At 38.8% G+C, this 19,385-nt stretch overlaps 3 protein-coding genes across 3 annotated transcripts; 2 read left to right on the top strand and 1 right to left on the bottom strand.

The window, feature by feature from the left end:
• Positions 1-956: 956 nt before the first annotated feature.
• On the top strand, positions 957-15,785 carry LOC141908487 (von Willebrand factor A domain-containing protein 2-like). The gene is made up of 21 exons (XM_074798572.1): positions 957-1,010; positions 3,501-3,574; positions 4,088-4,204; positions 4,632-4,751; positions 5,039-5,155; positions 5,782-5,901; positions 5,998-6,114; positions 6,365-6,478; positions 6,562-6,678; positions 6,821-7,078; positions 8,396-8,536; positions 8,611-8,742; positions 9,424-9,552; positions 9,670-10,013; positions 10,165-10,408; positions 10,787-10,840; positions 10,932-11,239; positions 11,682-11,940; positions 12,014-12,067; positions 12,272-12,523; positions 14,866-15,785. Exons 2-21 carry the CDS (start codon positions 3,511-3,513, stop codon positions 15,189-15,191), a joined length of 3,387 nt encoding a protein of 1,128 aa, XP_074654673.1. The 5' UTR covers positions 957-1,010; positions 3,501-3,510; the 3' UTR covers positions 15,192-15,785.
• A 378-nt stretch (positions 15,786-16,163) lies between these two features.
• LOC141909681 (testis-specific serine/threonine-protein kinase 3-like) lies at positions 16,164-17,243 on the bottom strand. Its single transcript, XM_074800289.1, has one exon. The coding sequence runs from the start codon at positions 17,241-17,243 to the stop codon at positions 16,164-16,166; it is 1,080 nt and encodes a 359-aa protein (XP_074656390.1).
• Positions 17,244-17,533: 290 nt separating this feature from the next.
• LOC141909612 (testis-specific serine/threonine-protein kinase 1-like) lies at positions 17,534-19,156 on the top strand. Its single transcript, XM_074800162.1, has 4 exons — positions 17,534-17,831; positions 18,056-18,204; positions 18,484-18,691; positions 18,800-19,156. The coding sequence occupies exons 1-4, from the start codon at positions 17,541-17,543 to the stop codon at positions 19,154-19,156; spliced, it is 1,005 nt and encodes a 334-aa protein (XP_074656263.1). The 5' UTR covers positions 17,534-17,540.
• The last annotated feature ends 229 nt before the right edge of the window (positions 19,157-19,385 follow it).

Genomic DNA, 19,385 nt, shown 5'->3' with positions numbered 1-19,385 from the left:
TAGACCGTATATTGCGTTTATGTCTAGCAATCGCTGTTTGTCGTTGAGTTTGTAAATAGTATTTATTTTCAACTAAATTAATGTAAATAGTGATGACTCTTATTTAAATCATTATAGTGTAAATAGAACGTTTGAATGTTTTAGAACGAACAGCGTGAATTAAAACCTTAAATCAAAGTAAGGCCTCTGTAATAGAAAAACACAATTTTCACAATCGAGTTGGTAAGATATAATATCATATCTTATACCGTATTGGGGGTGTTACAAGATGCGGGTTTAGGTGTTGGTCTCGGGGTCCGGTAAATTTCACACTCATCCTATCGGAGATTACAACCTTTCGGTTCTTTCTTAAAACCTAGGGCGGTACCCCAATAGAGGCCGTTGACTTCGCTGCATTATCTGAGAAATGCCTTTTCTTTCTTTCTGGACCCCTGACTTCCAATTTTCCTAGATCTGCCCCTGGATATTGGATTAAAAAGTGAATTTTCTTTTTGACCACCCATATATTAAGAACTCGGTGAGTGAAATTTGACGATAAGATATATTTTGTATGAATTTGTAGGGTTAGCATTTTCAACTATATAAAAAAATCGGGAGTGTACAATACTTCCCTGGTTATTTCCATGTTTTCATCATATAAACCAGCAGATTATCGATCATATGCCACAAGTGAACAACAGAAAGCGTGTCGCGAACAAGTATAATACATTTTAATTGGTTTATTAATTTCGAACTTAATTTTGAATCCAATCAATGAAACTTTTGTCACGCCCTGCTGTATTGTTTAGTGGACATAAAGCTTACTGGTGCCAGGTGCCTAAATTGTTAAATAAACTTATGAAGTCAACACGTGTCGCTTTTTCCAAAGCCATTTAATTATTTTCCAATTTAATTGATCAAGCGACACATATTCAAAAGCGTTTTTGATTTATAGTCATAATCATTCCTCTGCGGATATCTGACTCAATTCAAGCAGAGGATTCGACAAGCCGCGGCCTACGCCTGTAGAGGTACGTATGTCTTAATTAATTAAAGGTTTCAAGTTTTATGATTTAAACCATCATAAATTGTCTACCCTGTTGTATTAAGTTACGCAACTTCAAAATCTGTATCTTTATTACTGTTATAATGACTACAGGATCAAAGTAATATCGTCACGACGATGATCTCGAGAGTTCGAAACGTCGTATATTTTGATTTTAATTATTGGATAAATATAATTCGTTTCTTATCTTTTGAATTCTGTGAATAGTGGGTTTTATTATCTTATTATCTGTTCCCCACGTAGGAGTTTGGCTATTGGACTATTAGGATCAATCTGGATCTAAAGATTACTACTGGTTTTCTATACGAGACTCATGTCTGACAATTCCCGAACCATCGTTTTCAATAACTATTGTATCAGTTCATTACTAGTTTCGCTAAAAATTTGGCATACTGATACATTGTACATATATATTGCGTTTTGAAAAAAGATTCACGAAATGCCAGTATGGTCAAGCGTGCGTTTTTTTTTAAAGTTTATCACGCTTATTTGAAAAAGCTTCTCGAATTTTACGCTCCACTGTCTGATTGCGATTCGGGCGATTGATAGCCGGGATCAAGAAAATTTGCGGGTAAATTAGGTTTCGTTTGTCGATGTCTAGAGCGAACCACTTTTAACCGATTGTAGACATAATGATGACATCACGTCAACCAATGATGGCTGTATAAATTCAATGCTATTTCTTTGCCATTTTGTACACGATACAAGATGCTACTTGTGATTCACTGGCAGATACAAAATACGGGTACGGTACCGGTCAAGTTGGATTACCACTCATTATTGACTGTTAAGATATGCGTTGAGCGAGCGGCGTGGGCGAGTGTTTAAAACTTCGACTTTGGGAAACCAGGTCGTAGGTTCGAACCCCGTACCCTACCGCAGTGTCCTCGGGCACGACGCTTATCCTCATTGCCTCTCTCCACCTAGGAGTAAATGGGTACCTGGCCTGATACTCCTGAGCGCAAGCAGTTGCTCGAATATTACTTCTCCCCAGGACAGGTGATTGATACATGGAATATATGGGAGTTTATGGGTAATGATGCCAAATTTGGTGCGCATTTGAACTGACTGTGGTTGGGATCCCTGCGCTATATAAATGACACTATTATGATGATACGGTGGAATTGCGTCACGGTGGATGGATATTTTCATATTCGAATCCTTAAAAATGCACGTGCCATAAATCGTCGGCACCTGACATTTGACAATCGTATTTCAAAAGCAACAGCTTTTAACGATCGACAGTTTAGATTTTTTTCAGGTGCGTTTTATTCGCCCTAAATCAACACCACATAGACATGATTTTTTACCCTGCAATGATTAATTTTTTGCGGTACATGATATGAAAAAAAGATTTTGAACAATATTTTATAGATGGCTATGGAACGATTCCATGTTGATCCATGAAAATACACAGAAAAATCAAACCGCGGACCCACACACTCCCAGCACATTAGGCAGTGCCAAAAAATGCAATATTTCAAATTTGAAAATGTATTTTTGAGTGTTTTACTTGGTTAAAATGATTTACTTGATTAGATAGATAGACCCAGTACTTCAGTTCTGAGTTATAATTTGACTCAGAGTTAACTCATTGAAGATGAACTAATTTTAACTCAGTGTTAACTCCAACTTACAACTTTGGAACTGAGGCACGGACTTAATGCAGTAACGATTCTTTATAGAGTTGGCCCAAAAATACGATTCAAAGTGTTATTAGACTGACCGTTTGCCTCTTATCTCATCGATGTTACTTGTTTAAACACAATATTTTGATTGTTTTGCAAATTCGACTGTGCAGCCACAACGCGCCATCCATCCCACCACATTTAGGAACCGGTGGTTCGCTGTCAAAATTATGTTAAATGTTGAATGTCCAGGTTTGGCTGCACGTACCTTATCGTAGAACCGCTTAGTTCGGTGGTAAATACCTATATGCAGTTTTTGTATTTCATAGGTAATGGTTGACAATTATCTGCAATAATTTGTAGTTTTGAAATTTTAAGGCTACATCTCATAGTTTACGAGTTATTGCTGAGGACCCAGTTCCACAGTTGTGAGTTAGAGTTAACTAGTGAGTTAGAATTAGAAGTAACTAGATAAGGTAAACTGAAAGGAGGAGAGCGCTGTTGTCACCTTGACCACCTTGACAACTGATTGCTGCAAAACTGCACCTGTTGTCAGGGTAACAACACCCAGCGTCCGAAGCTCCAAGATGCTGACTTTCTAACAGTACCGAGAAGGTCCGTATGACTCATCGATTGAACAAAATCTTTTTTCTAGCCAATTTTTTGGCAGTCCTCTCCCATTCTACTAGATTAACTGTAAGAGCGCGCCCGTCCCCCGCACTGTTAGAGCGCACCGTGGTCACAGTTCCTCTTGAATGATGCTCTATTTTCTGTTATCATCTGTGAGTGAATCTAATAAATAAATCATTATTCTCATATATTTACAGGGAATCAAATATGTTCATATCGCTTTCATTGTGGGCGGTGTTCATCCTGCTACCAGGAACTGCGATTGCGGGAGGTAATGCTAGATTTAAAAAAATGAGATGATCTGATAGTACAGATACAGTTAACCATTCTAATGGATAATTTTGGAGAATTTCTTTTGGCCCATGAAGCTTTCTAACAGTAGCCGCGATCACACGGTGACGATTTAGCCTGGATCAGGCCCGAGTTACATTTGGCCCGTGCCTAAGAGAGCGTGGTCACACGCAAACCACTCACCCGATACTAAACAATGCGTAAACAAAGTGGAGTCACTTCAGAGATCAGGTTACAATCATTTGACCTAACACTTTTTTGTGTTAAAACTTTGTCTCAGGCCTGATCCGACGGTTTTGATTCGGCCATATATGACGACTGGCCCATTATGGCACCCGTGTGAACAGGTTGTTCCGGGCCTAAGTTGGCGCGGCCCAGTAGTACTCGTGTGATCGCAGCTAGTATCGCACGACGATACAAACATCCTCCTTACTCGTCAATAACGGACGTCAATAATCATGATCTCAAATGACAAAGTGCACTTTTCGAATAGATGAGTGCGGAGATGGTCATAAATCTTGTGCTGGATGGGCAAAAAGAGGGGAATGCAGGAAGAATCCAAAATATATGCTGATGAAATGTAAAAAATCATGCGGCCTCTGCAAATCGGGTAAGCTTGTTGATTTACATCTCCAGCAAGAGAGGTCGTGTCGCACGCACTGTTCACATGCGTCACATTGGCCTCAAATTCCCATCAAAAGTGACTTTTTACTTCAGTTAGCCGCTCGCTCTGGCGGCTTATAAGACGTTCTGTGACCTCATGTGTATACCCATGGACGTATAAACTAGATTTATACGTCCATGGTATACCTAACCTGAAAATACACTCAATGTCTTATTCACAGACGAGAACTTTAATTACTTGTCATTCCCGAATGACTTCAATAAGATACGCTTTTTGGGAGTAGTGCAAAGACTACGTTTTAAAAAGCCATTGCCGTTGGTCCAAGACCAGTAAATAACTTTTGGTCAGTGATTGATCCCAGGACTTTCCCATCACTGCATCGTGCGATAACATTTTACATATTTTGTTATAGAATGTAAAGACGAAAGCAAATCATGCACGCGTTGGGCTATACATGGAGAGTGCTACAAGAACCCATTCTATATGTTGTTTAAATGCCAGAAAGCGTGTAAAATATGCGGCGAGCCAAATCGTAAGTTCCGTTCCTTTCGTGCGTGATTCTACTTGGTAATTGTGATCGATATATTTGGGCTTCGAACTCTTCCGTAGTAAATTTTCCTGCAGCAACAGTAAATGTGTCGACGAAACACTAAGGTTGTTTTGGCATCCTACTGAGTGGGACCAAAACATTGCATTACTCATAAGTAAATTGAGATGTAGCATAAAATCTTGTCTCGGCCAAGAATTTCCTTTATCGGCCACTATATGCCACCTAATCTATGGCAAGATGAATGCATTATGGCGTGACATTTTTTGCAGCTAAATGTCCGGACAAACATGCCAAATGTCCTGAGTGGGCCCGCAAAGGACAATGTTTGAAGAACCCGAAATACATGTTGCTTAAATGTCAAGATTCCTGCCACCTCTGCCGACCAGGTAAGTGCGATTTACTTCACTCCCTCGTGGCTGCTTTATCCAGGGACACGTATGATGCGAATGGGGAAATCACTCTTCTTGGATTGTGCGGAGATGTGAACGAACACTCACTCACATCTAAAAACATCTGCAGATAATGTATGTTAGAGCTAGGTAAAAAAAGTATATTTCATCAGCTCTTTCCTGCGTTTGGGATTTTTGCTGACCATTGCTTCACCGAGTCTTAATTTCCCACCCTCTTCCCGAGCAACGTCGTTCGCTGATAAGGAAGGCAACCCAACTCCCTGAGCATACCAAACGCCCATAAATTACGGGCTTTCAGCTAGTTCAGTATAAGAGGCTCAATCATACCTCTCAGTTGCATTAAGCCTTATATTTCTGATCGAAGGGATTTTGGAACCAAAATTAGTATCTCTCTCCATAACCTGAAATCGGACAAAATACATAGCAAGTTTTTAGGTTAATCAAAACGGAATGGTAGCCATTTCATTGTACGATATCATGCGGTACTTATCAAAAGTTAGAAAAATTATCAATAAATGTTTCATGACGAAATTCATTCGAAATATCCAGACCGAAGTCACCAAACGTTCGGTATATTACAGCAGTATCATCTTTTCTTACAGAGTGTAAAGATGATAACACAATGTGCACACGTTGGGCTATAAATGGAGAATGCTACAAAAACCCGTACTATATGATGTATAAATGTCAGAAAGCTTGTAAAATCTGTGGTGAGCCAAAACGTGAGTTCAAAAATTATTTCAATATGTTCTTGCCTTTGATTCATGGTGGTCGGTTCAGACAATGATGATATCATGGACTTTACTACAATTTTGCAGTTAATTGCCCGGACCAAAATGACAAATGCCCGGAATGGGCCCGCAGAGGAGAATGTCTAAAGAATCCGAAGTACATGTTGTTGAAATGTAGGGATTCTTGCCACTCCTGTTATCCAGGTATGATGATAATTTGTCGTGTGATTTATGGAATCTAAAGTCATACGCGGCTCGTCCCCACTCCTACCACAAGGCACAAGTGAATCTTTTTCTTATTGATGTAACAATGCGATTACAGTGATCTCGGCAATGCAAAATATTATGCTCTTGGAATATCTTTCAAACGAACTCATGCTATTCTTCAATTATTACGCTTGGGAATATGAAAATTGTTTACAATATGCACACACAGTATTTCAATCAATTGCAGAGTGCAAGGAAGAGAGCAAATCATGCGTGCGTTGGGCTATACACGGAGAGTGTTACAAGAACCCATATTACATGATGTACAAATGCCAGAAAGCTTGTAAAGTGTGCGGCAAACGTGAGATTCGATTTCCGTGTGACTTTTCCGCATATTCTATTCGCGTAAATGCTTGAAATGAAACACGTTCTGGTAATTTACAGCCAACTGTCCGGATAGTAATACTAGATGTCAAGAATGGGTTCGTAGTGGGGAATGCAAAAAGAACCCGAAATATATGTTGTGGAAATGTAAAGATTCCTGTCATATCTGTAAACAAGGTATATCTTTGTTCTCTTCTGAATGGCATACATAATTCATTTGCAACTGATTTCCTTTGTTTCAAATCTATGAAAGATAAGACCCGCTCGAGATGTTTTAAAGGTATCTTTGGTAGCTCACCATCATATCTTTTTCGTGTAGAATGTATCGATGGGCACAAGTCTTGCCCACAGTGGGCCAACCGAGGTGAATGCGATAAAAACCCCTTGTACATGCTGTACAACTGTCAGAAGTCATGCGGTATTTGCGTCGTCCCGACAACAACAGCAGCAGCAACAACATCAGTAACAACAACAGCAGCAGCAAAAACAACAACAGTAACTACAGCAGCAGCAGCAACACCAACACCAACAGTAGAACCAGAACCGGAATCGACGCGTGAGACCTCAGAGGAAACAGGTCCGTTAACATTTTCCGATATCCATCCTTCGAAGATGAGCGAAGCTTCACGGGCACAAGTTTACTCAACAAACCACTTACATATTTTGTATTTCATACACCATCTTTACTTCGTCAAAGTGATATCTTTTGAATGAGATATATACACAGAAATCATAACGTCATTCTTGAACCAATTTCATCCTTTGAAATGACAAGGATTTCCTATGACCGTATTACTTCATTTTGGAGCTTTTCGCTGGAGACTTAGTTGTTAAATTGAAATATGAATATACTATTAAGGAATTGAATTTCAATATTTTGATTAGGACTGGTTCTGTAAAATCGAGGGATGAGATTGCCTTCACCGACCCTCGCAACACCACACGATTTTCGTCTTCAATTTATCAAATCTGTGTTACATTACTTAGTTGTAATTCGTTCACAAACAATAAACATCAATATTAGATATCAATCATTGTACGTAGCTTCAACTACCACTACTTTCCTTGATAATTAATGATCACGCCATTTCTGGACTTTGAATGCTGCATCTTAAGTAGATAAATGGATTGCTTGATCAAATACGGATCGCCAATGTTTTTTTTATACAGGGAATCTTTATCTCAACACAAACCGGGCGCTATCTAAGTCATCCTTCCACGGCAAGGATTCGAACCTGATGGTATCGCTCCACTCAGCCACGGCACGAACCCCTGCCACAGTAGACCGGGTGCGCAGGTACATGCGTAGCTTTGCCGCACGAAAACTTGCGGCACCAATCAGATCGCTCGTTATATAATCGCTGAGGGTAAATTTCACAGAAGAACTATAGATGGGAAAACCCGGGCTAAAAAACGGGATATCTGATTGGCTGATAATGACATCATCTAAGCTGCGCACTCGGTCTAGTGTGGCAGGGTTTCGTACCGTGGCAATCTCGATGCCACCAGGTTCGAATCCCTGCCGGGGTAGGATGTATCTAAGTCCGAAAAGGTGGCCTTTTCAATCCGAAACAGGTCTTTTTTTAATGTTTATAGCAACTAATAGGCTCAGTTAAGTTAACCTATACAGAACCACCCCATGGGCTGTTTGACAAAATCGATTGCTCGCCAATTAAAACACATTTGAAAGAGCTTTACCGAAGCTAATGCTAGTGCTCCATAAATCAGCTCCATGCACCACCATTTATGAATATATGAAGCGGTAATCATGTTGGTGTTGAAATAAAGATCCTTCTCTCAGCAAGATATTTCTCTCCATATTCTACGTTTTTGAATAATCTAACGTATAAATATTGTATCGATTTATCGACATCTTTTGGAACTATTTATGCAGGCGAATGCGTTGATGATCACAATAAATGTGATTTTTGGGCAAATATTGGAGAGTGTGTCAAGAACCCTGATTGGATGCTAATTAATTGTAAAAAATCTTGCAATGTTTGCAAATCTGGCGACAAAGCGGCGGAAATAACGGGTAAGTAGAATACCGAATTAAGAATTATCTGTTCTTATCGTATTTGTATATACGCATATACATGTATATTATAGGTGAATGTAAAAATGACGCTCCGCAATGCGTTTACTGGGCGAAAATTGGCGAATGTGAGGAAAATCCTGGCTACATGAAATCTAAATGTCGCCAGTCGTGTAAAGTATGTACCGGTGGTAAGCCGATTGTAGGTACGTAGAGCTGGGTTAACGATCACTTTCTACGTGTTGGTCCGCTTCACAATGAAATGGAACTGATCGCTGAAGAATATTCTTTTCAAAAACGTTGAAGCATTTTTTTCGGGTATTTTTGTTTACTTTTATCAACATTTTCGAAACCTAGCGCTTCCAGTTGTGCATTTAAACGACTGTAAGACAGCCCTAGAGCATGCTAATGCAGCTTGAGCTAAGATAAGATAACTTTATTCACCCTAATGGTGGCTAGCAACTGTAAAATGGTTTATTGTATACGGATAAAGAAAAACATGCATTACATTATGTAAAAAAAAAAACAAGAATGGCGCTATCTAATCGCTGCCAGATTGGCTAGTTTGCCATCTAGAAGAAATTAAAGTTATGAATCGATCTGCTGCCGGATGACCACGCCCAAACCCATTGGAGTAAATCACCCCGAGCTTCGGACAGCGGTTGGATTTAAACAAAAGTTAATCTCTGGCTTAGCTATTTTGCCTATTCAAGTTAACACTTTTTGACCGATAATTTTTGAAATTATCTATATATATATATATATATATATATATATATATATATATATATATATATATATATATATATATATAGGACATTTTACTAGTTAATTCTGTTTTTAAATGCCTATGCCTCTATGTGCCTTGTCTTAAATTCGTGTTGTAGAGAAATGCGAGGATTATCACAAAAACTGCGCTTACTGGGCCAGCATCGGAGAATGTGCGAAAAATCCCAAATATATGCTGGCTTCGTGCGGGATTTCCTGTAAATTATGCAACAAGACCGTGGACAAAGGTTAGTTCAAAAATTCAATTTCATTATCCCCGAGCGTAAAGGCTAGCACAGAATAGTCTAACTTTTTTAACCTCATTAACTATGGTTATTCAATGTCATTTTCTGAAACTACACCAGACGAAATAACAAACGACTGCACCGACTCGTTCAAAGCCGACTTCGTCTTCCTCGTCGATGCATCCGGTAGTGTCAAAGCGAAGAACTTCGTGATCATGAAGGATTTTATCCAAGATGTCGTCTCACAATTCCCCATCGGCCCGAACAACGTACAGGTTTCCTTGGTTCGATTCTCGAGTAAGAAAAAAACGAAGAAGATTTTCTACTTGAACAAATATAAGACGTTGGAAGACGTCAAAACGCACATTGCCGCTATGAAATACGTGAAGGGACCTACTTACACTGCGTACGCTTTGAGCTATATTCGCAGAAAGGTGCTGCGCAGATCAAAAGGTGCAAGAAAGGTGAATATGGTTGTCCGGATAAAGCATTCTTTTGAATATTAGGAATTAGTTTTTTTTTCAAATCAGATCGCATCATTTGATTAGATTGTCGAAGCAATGATTTTCATTTTTCCATACAATTTTCAAACACTTCTGATTTATCATCTATAAGAATGTACCAAAATTGGTTGTTATCTTGACCGACGGCGCATCGACGGATCGGAAAAGGCTACCTAAGGCTCTTCGTCGGATACGTTTGAAAGGAGCCAGATTGTTCGTAGTTGGAATCGGCAAAAAACTAAACGAAACGGAACTCGAATACATGGCGTCAAAACCTAAAGGAGAACATCTTCTCCGCGCTGCCGATTTTTCCAAGCTACACGGAATCATTGGTAAACTGAAAGAATCAACGTGCAGTAAGTTTTGGAAAAAATGCCACAAAATCGTGGCTGATTCGTATTCTAGTACACTACTTTCATCATTCACTTTTACTTCATCAAACTTATGATGATGATAATAACTGTATTGATAAATGTTGGCTTTGGTTTGGAGGTAATTTGATGAACCATGGTAAAACCTACTGTACTGGAGGTTTAATTATTCTTTTCTGAATTCTCGCGAATCAGCCTCCATACTTGATTTGATTCTAAATTGAATTGTAAGTTTTGGTGTTAGATGTAATCAATAACTAATGAATGATAACTAGTTTTCACATAATCAACTCAACTTCGTTTTTTCTAGTCTTCATAGACTTGGCGATGCGAAATATATCGTGTCCGCTCATTCTCTTTAAGGAACACGGCCAATGTGTGAAGAAGGTTATGAACTGAAAGTGGACAGATGTGTCAGTGAGTTACTAGCTCAATTATGAACTTTTCTGGAAAAGGGATTGCCTTTCAAACCTACTATGACATCATAAAATTTCCGATTTTATTTCAGAGTGCTCGACATTCCAAATTGCTGATATAGTCTTCGTCATAGATGCGTCTTTAAGCGTCGGAGCCGCTAATTTCGAGAAAATAAAACAGTTCTGCGACAGCGTAGTCAAGAAACTGAGAATCGGCGAGCATGAGGTCAGAGTGGCAGCTGTCCGATACTCGAATAAAGCCACGACAAAAGTATTTCTATTTTTGAACAGCCAATTTTCAAAAGATGGAGTTCTGGCAGGAATCGACAGTATTGACTATGTCGGTGGAATGACCTACAGCGGATACGCGCTAAAAATGGTCAAAAACCAAGTATTTAAGGTGAGATCTTTTCGCAGTATAGAATTGCCTTTAATAGTCTACTCATATGAACATGTGATGATCAGTCCATATGACTGAAAAGGGCCATATGATAGAAGTTCAGGAGAACAGGAACGATTTATTTCTGTTGAATCTCACAAAAAGGCATTTTCACGCGACAGGGGACTTGAAGTCCCGAGAGCAACAAAGTAACCAAATCATTCTACTACAGATGTAATTTTCCTTATTCAGTCTTATCATTAAACACCACATTCGAACCTGACCATAAAACAACTCATACTAGCAATCGAACAAATAGAATCATGAAAAAATAAGATTCTAAATGATTCATCAATAAGAACTACAGTAGGAAATTGAGGCCATTGAAAGAAATTGAATCGCTTGAAAAATTTGGCATTTTTCGTGGTCTTTGTTTGCGAATGTACTAAAATTCTATGTGCAGGTAAATAAAGGAATGCGTGAATGGGCAAAAAATCTGGTGGTGCTCATAACCGATGGATATGCCTCAGATAGTGTAAAGGAGATAAGTGCTGTGCTACAAGGGGAAGGTGCGAAAGTTATGGCTGTTGCAATTGGTACTGGAGCTGATGTAAACGGGTTGCAGACGATTGTCTCGGCTCCAGGAGATGAAAATGTTTTTGCTGTCTCTGGCTATGATAAGCTCCATTCCGTCGTCCGAGATTTGGAAGAAAAAGATTGCAGTAAGTCTTTCAATCCATTCGGACTTTGCGAGATGTTTTAACGCAAATCTTAATTTTTTGTCTGTTCTTTCAGCCGAGGCGCGCGCTTGTCCGAATGGTTGGTTGTTTAAAGGAGACCTGTGTTATGGTAATTTCATAATATTGTCGCCACGTGTAACTTTACGGCGAATGCGCTTTACTCTCACACCGTTTTCAAATTAATATGGTGTTAAAGTTCTATAACCATACACTAGAAGAAACTAGAATAGATGGGTCAAAGCAGGCCTATCACCCTCTGTACGGTACGTAAGCAGCCAGAGAGAATAGTTTGCTTTCTTTTATTGTCTTATAGAATGCAAGACAAATTTCCGTGCTGATATAGTCTTTGTGCTTGATGCCTCCAGCAGCGTTAAGGGTGAAAACTTCAAGAAGATGCTACTCTTCGTGCAAAAGGTTGTTTCCGATATGCCCATCGGTCCAACTAAAGTGCGTGTATCCCTAGTTCGTTATTCAAACAAAAACGAAGTTGAAGTTGTGTTCTACCTGAACGAACATTTTTCGGCGGCAGAACTCAAAACTGCTGTTGACTCAGTGAAGTACACAGGTAAAATAATGATTAAATAAATGCATGCTTGAATACGGTATAAAAATACATATCACAAAAACACGATCACTAGCAGAATACCAGACTTCGTCAAGTTTGTAAAGGCGTCGTAGGTGAAGCCAGATGGAAGATGGCGATATCAATGCAAGGGTGGGAGTCCCGATACCCCCTCCACGGGCTCCCTTAATATCAACTTAAATTAACCGACAACATTTTGCCGGGGTATGGTGGCTGATAAGGGCCATAGCGTAAAATTCCTGGTATGTAAATGAGGGCACCAGAACGCCAGAACGTCAAAACGAAAAAAAACGTCCAATTTTCTCTGAAAGTTCGTTTTAGCGCGCCAAAACAAAGAAAATTCCGTTTTGGCGCCCCCACCAAAACGAACTTTCATTTTGGCGCCCCCGCCAAAACAACGAAAATCGTCGACATTTCTCTACGTTTTTCCTTGTTTTGGCGTTCTGGCGTTCTGGCGCCCTCATTTACATACCAGGAATTTTACACTATGGCCCTTATCAGCCACCATACCGGGGTACCTTGTTTGTTACTTCAACACCATCGCAATAAATGTTTTCTGTAGTGTACTTTTACAATAGATTATCGTCCAAAAGGCACTTTTGTGACAAAACTCCCATCAAAAGTGGATTTTACGTTAACATTCCCCGTTAGGACCCTCTAACGACGGAAATTATATCAAATCTACGCCAAAGCACTTCAAAAAGCGCTACTTTTGAAAGTGAATTTTAAAAGGGCACATTCCACAATAAACTCCCAAGAAGGCATAAGGTTTATTTTGCTCCAGTTTCATTTATGTAGGTATCTTTCTAATTCTTTCTCATTTGGTAATGGAAAAGAAATATTTTCCAACCAACAAAAATACGTATTTTTACATCAAAAAATTCATGGTCTTGCATTTTCTATCCGTAACATCTCCATATTTCCCCCTTCACTGATTCTTGCAGTTTACAGGAAGGAACAGTTGTAAAAACTTAAAATAAAGTGTTTTACACGGGGAGAAAACGATATCTGGGAAAGAGCCCCACATATCCATAGTATGTACCAAAATGGCTTGAATTGCTTTTCAAAAATCTCCAAGACCCCTTAAATAACTTAATACTGCCTATGCTCTGTCCTCACCACTGCTGCCCCTTGTACTCTCCAAAACAAACATACGAAATGTCATGCATTATGCGTGAAAAATGTAATTTTCGAAAATACTGCCCTTTTTAGGCCAGGATCCCCTTGCTGGGTACTGGCACGTGAATTGCGATATTTTGTGTATCAGTTGTTAAGTATTTGTTTCTAGAAATAAGCCGTTATTTTCATACTCAGAGAAAACACAAATTTCGGCCGAGGAAACAAAATATTTTGTTTTCTCACCCGATGTATTTGTTTTCTCGCGGTATTTTTTGTTTTGACGGGGTCGCTTAAACAAAAGATTACGCGAGAAATCAAATATTTAGTGCGAGAAAACAAATTATTTTATTTTTCTCGGCCGAAATACTTATTTTCTCGCGTTAATTTTTGTTTTCTTGCGATTAAATTTGTTTTCTCGCTTTAAGATTTGTTTTGGCGGGGTCGAGGAGAGCGCGTATGTAAGGTCAGTTTAGTTCAACATCTGACTGGCAATGGAAGCATTTTCTATGTACTAACGTGTTCATTACACATCTAAATGATGAAAGCTTATATCTCCGCAGATCCACGCATTTATCTTCATCACAAAATACATAAATATACTTTTACACATACATATTCATTTACATACGGAAGGATTTAAAAAAATGGAGTGTAGTGAAATATACTTCATTACGTTGAATCAAATTGCATAACAATAATTGTGTAACCCTTTTCCTAATGCTTTCGGCGATCATCGTTGCTAGGAACACCAGAATGCGATAAGTATCCGATATGGTTTTGATAACATTTTCAGTAGACTACCACACTCTGGTGATGTTAATGTAGGCTGACCTGTCATCGCATCAATAATTCGTAAAAACAAGCGTTCGCTTCCTCGAACTCGCCAAAACAAATCTCATAGCGAGAAAATAATTTTAATCGCGAGAAAATAGATATTTCGGGTGAGAAAACAAATTATTTTGTTTTCTCACGCTAAATATTTGTTTTCTCGCTTTATTTTTTGTTTTATCGCGTTGATATTTGTTTTCTCACATCAAATTCGTGTTGAGATTTTCCGTGCTCGAACGTGTTCGAAAAATCTCGGCGTGGCCCGAATCAGCCACCATGCTAATGCGCTACCGCTAAGTTTACTGGCTTAAAAACACCCTACGTTTTTGTATGAATACTATACTAGATTAAGATTTTTTCTTTACTCTGTATTTCAGGTGGTGGCACTTACACTGCTAAGGCCCTTGATCTTGTCCGTACGGATGTGTTGACCAGTAAAAAAGGAAGCCGGCGATGGGTAAAACAACTTGTTATGGTTATCACAGATGGTAAGGCAAGCGACAAACTCAGTTTACCGAAATCCATTCTGGATCTACAAGACACCGGGGCGAGGATGATAGCGGTTGGCGTTGGCTCGGAAATGGACGAGAAGTCGCTTAAGTCGATGGCTTCTCCCCCTAAGGAACAAAATAAGATGCACGTTTCCAATTTCGATCAGCTTGCCACAATTGTGGATAAGGTCAAGGTTACTGTTTGTCAATAGATTGCTCAATTGATATTTATGGTGATCTATTCAAACTTATATATTTTAGATCTTTAGTTCTTTGATTCTTGTAATTCAAATAATTAGCAATGTTAGTTGACGGCTTTCATTTTTATCTAAAATGTAGCTTGGAATGCTGTTGCCGACTCAAACGATATGCGCAATAAAAGTAAAAATAATTTCACTATCTATTAGATAGTAAAATAGCAATTTGATAGCCAATTGATTCACTATGTATTTAAGCTTAAAGACAATAATTTACATTACATAACACCCTTTCTATCCATAAGAAAAGCATAGATAACCGTATTATTTTCAACAGATCGTCAATCTAATCACCTATTCATACGTACCATCATTGAAATGAAATTAAAAGAAAAACAAATTATTTGGTATTCATCTGCACTTTTGATTTCAATATTCTAATTTGGATCAATGGCCATCGAGGAGAGAGTAGAATAACATCCAAAAAATCTACAAAAATCTAACCATCACAATACTTGTATTGGTGGTGAATAGTTATAACGATAATGTTTTCGTTGATATACCAAGTGTGTCTTTTCTATTTATCTTCATCAAATATAATACGTATCGATGAGCTATTCACTAAATATTTTTGTTGTAAATTTCATTCAATGCGTAGCCATACGATTTGGTAGATTCCGATAAGCCCTATTGCTTGCTTTGGTAGAGAAACATCTACACCATTTTGAATTAGAAATAATTTTATTCTCATAAAATACAAACAAACTACACAATAGATTTATCACACACTTATTCCGGTATGCATTTTCATTTAGGCTATTTCTCATGATTTAATGGGGTTTGTCATCTAAAAATATCAAATTTGAACTATAACGACGTTTCAAAGTTCGTGGATTATTTATTGTACCCCTTTAACTTTCAAAGTCCAGTACAAGTTTCTCGATTAGCACCCTTTTCGATAGTGGAATTAAAAGATCAGCGCGGCGATTATTTTGCAGTTCCCAACTCTAAGTCATTGGCTCCGTGACGGTTCAGTGATGATCTACGAGTCTTGTTTATCTCGGATACTAGCCAGCGATGACCGATGAATTTTATAATGTCGACCCGAAATCGATAGTTATATTCCATAGATGACAGAAGTATACTTTTACAAGAAGCCGATAGATTTCTCGTATTCGGCCAAGATATTCCCAAATTGCGGTGTTCCTGTAAGAGACTGTGATTGCCTTTACTTTCATCAAAAGGCATTCGTCCAGTAACCAGAATAAATAGTATTACACCAAGCGCCCAGATGTCTGCCTTCTTCGGGTCATACGGAACACCGGATAAGATTTCTGGGGAAGCATAAGACTTCGAACCGCAGAATGTACTGCTTAGATTTTGATCGCAGTCCCTCGCAAAGCCGAAGTCACATAGTTTTATGTTCTGATGTCCGTCCAAGAGTAGATTTTCAAGTTTCAAGTCACGATGTGATATTTGTAATCGGTGAAGGTAACGAACAGCATCGCCTAACTGTGCCATCCATCGTTTCGCGCGAGGTTCTCCGACCGCACCATGAGTTTGCACGTAGTGTAAAGCATCGCCACCAGACGCATATTCCAACACAGCGAACACCCTCGAAGAGTCCCGAAATGTTTGTCTTAATTTGATTATGTGACTGTGATTCAATCGTGGCCATATCTGTAGCTCCCGTGGCAAAAATCTTTGTTTGAAATCCGATGGTGCACTTTCAAGATCTACTATTTTGACAGCCACTCGCTCCATGACAGGTGAGTTCATATCTATCGCCAATCGTACCTGGGAATAGCTTCCAGTGCCAAGTTTTTCTCTGCTAAGGTACCCCTTCTGGGCTAAAACAGCACGAATAGTTCCTCTGTAGCTAACAGCTGGACATGGCGGATTTACAAGATTAGATGAAGTCGAGGTTTTTGGTGAAGTCGGTTCCATTTCGTATCGTAATCGTTCAATTTCCTTTCTTAGCGGCTCTTCTTTGTTCGTAGCATTTTTCTGTCTTCCAGGAAGATTTTCACCGATGGCCCTGCGTTTACTCGGTCGTTCACCACTCATTTTTCGAACTTTATTTCAGCGATTAGCAGTTGTTTTCAAAAAGGCACTATCGAAATAGAATTTAAAAGACCTTGGTAACGGCCATATTGTCAAAACCCTTGGAAACCCTGCTTCCTAGATACGGTTTCCTTCGCAACAATTTTGATGTAATAGTATTATTATGGAATTTTCTCATTGCGGTGAGATTAAGGCAAAATGATGTAAGATAATCTTATACGTCATTGTGTTTGCATCTTGAAGAAAGGACTTCATTTTATCAGTGATGACATCTGCATGGAGATAACGTAGGCTATATCCATGGCGGTCGTTGGAATCGGGAAGAAATTTCTCTCTAAAATGAGTGACGAATCAGAATTAAAAAAACGTGGTTATAATCTAGGACATACACTGGGCGAAGGTTCGTATGCAAAAGTCAAGCTAGCTCTTTGTGATCGTACATCTAAAAATGTTGCAATCAAAGTTATCAACCGCAAAAAAGCACCCAAAGATTTTCAGGAGAAATTTCTACCTCGGGAACTCGATGTTCTAAAGAAACTAAGCCATCCACACATAGTTCAGATGTATGAAGTGATGCAATTTAATTCAAAGGTAGGAATCCAGGCATCATATAATTGGTTAATCTTCGTGACCCGATACGGAACCTCTTCACGATGGCGTACGTATGTTACAGAAATGAAACACACGTACCTATCCTAAAAAACCGTTGTGAGAATAAACGGACAAATTCCAAAAATTTCATTCGTTATTAATGAGTAGCAAGCACGTGCTCTTTCAGCATTCACATTTCTGCAAGCGTTTCAATGAAATTATAGGTGTTTATCGTTATGGAAATGGCCGGACACGGAGATCTGTTAGAATACATCAAATTACGTGGTGCAATTCCAGAGGATAAATCTAGAGTTTGGTTCGCACAAGTTATCGAAGGCATCGACTTCTGTCACAAGAACAGCATTGTTCACAGGTACAGCATCTCTGATCAGGTGAAATTCAGCGAGAATGTCAATGGCTTTCAGGGTTGAATCGATAAGAATGTGATTCATATGTAATACGGTGATGAGAACACAAACTAACTATCAAATAAAGTTGTTTTCACGTAATCGTAATTTTCAATTGTATTTCATTGAAATTTAATTGAACACTCAAAATCTAAGAAATAAATCATTCAATCGTGAGAATTTCGATCAGCAAATTTTCAAATTTTTATATTGCTGTGTATACATTTACATACGTATATTTGCAGGGACCTCAAATGCGAAAACTTGCTTTTAGATTCGGAAAATAGAATAAAGATATCCGATTTTGGCTTTGCCCGATATATAGAACCTTGCGAGCATAGCAGTACATTTTGCGGCAGTGCAGCTTATGCCGCACCGGAGATATTACAAGGCATACCATACGAAGCGACTGCATACGATATTTGGAGTATGGGAATCATTCTTTATATCATGGTAATAAACTCTGGCCTTCAAAACGGTAGACTGGCTTGATATTAGACATGTGTTGATGTCCACGAATTTCTTTATTTTCGGTACAATCGCTTCTTCGAAAATCTGCAGGTATGTGGTTCAATGCCGTACGATGATTCCAATATCAAAAAGATGATCCGGATGCAAACCGAACGCAAAGTCGGCTTCGCCAAATCGAAAAAGATCTCGCATAATTGCAAAAAACTCATTCATGCTATGTTGGAAGCTTCCGTCAATAAAAGAGCCAAAGTCGCAGATTTGCGGAAGTCGGATTGGATTATGGCCGCAAAATTGAATCTAACCGTAACGAAGAACGATAAACAATTATCTCCGTCAAATAGTAAGGAGAATAGGCAGTTAGCGGCTAAGGTTTTGTCCGATCGAAGTAGCAAAATGGACTCTGGCATAGAAAGTGATGTTGGACCATCTTCGACATGTGCATCATAAGGATAAGGATGACGTTTCTTAAACATTCTTTTTCAATCAAGCAAGCCTTTCAATTTTTCGATTCGATTTTCATTGGTGTATTAATTTTGGAGTCATATTTCATTGTTACTTTTATCTACCTAATAATAGAATTTCACCACGATTTTATTGACTTCTCTCGAATTCTTCTTCATAAACGCCTTTCTTACCAGGGAATGTATTTTGTTTACCTCGTTGTAAGTGCTCATTC

The sequence above is a fragment of the Tubulanus polymorphus genome, chromosome 1, assembly GCF_964204645.1.
Source record: "Tubulanus polymorphus chromosome 1, tnTubPoly1.2, whole genome shotgun sequence".
Taxonomy (NCBI): Eukaryota; Metazoa; Nemertea; class Palaeonemertea; order Tubulaniformes; family Tubulanidae; genus Tubulanus; species Tubulanus polymorphus.
The sequence above is the reverse complement of the archived record's forward strand: the minus strand, read 5'-3'. Positions and strand labels throughout refer to the sequence as shown.

Excerpts from the sequence above, each read along its gene's own strand:
- LOC141908487 (XM_074798572.1), top strand. The coding sequence starts at position 3,511 with ATGTTCATATCGCTTTCATTGTGGGCGGTGTTCATCCTGCTACCAGGA. Across the intron at positions 5,156-5,781 it reads CTGCCACCTCTGCCGACCAG|AGTGTAAAGATGATAACACA; the intron begins GTAAGTGCGATT and ends CTTTTCTTACAG. Across the intron at positions 8,537-8,610 it reads CAAAGCGGCGGAAATAACGG|GTGAATGTAAAAATGACGCT; the intron begins GTAAGTAGAATA and ends TGTATATTATAG.
- LOC141909681 (XM_074800289.1), bottom strand. The coding sequence starts at position 17,243 with ATGAGTGGTGAACGACCGAGTAAACGCAGGGCCATCGGTGAAAATCTT.
- LOC141909612 (XM_074800162.1), top strand. The coding sequence starts at position 17,541 with ATGGCGGTCGTTGGAATCGGGAAGAAATTTCTCTCTAAAATGAGTGAC. Across the intron at positions 17,832-18,055 it reads TGATGCAATTTAATTCAAAG|GTGTTTATCGTTATGGAAAT; the intron begins GTAGGAATCCAG and ends ATGAAATTATAG. Across the intron at positions 18,205-18,483 it reads AAGAACAGCATTGTTCACAG|GGACCTCAAATGCGAAAACT; the intron begins GTACAGCATCTC and ends GTATATTTGCAG.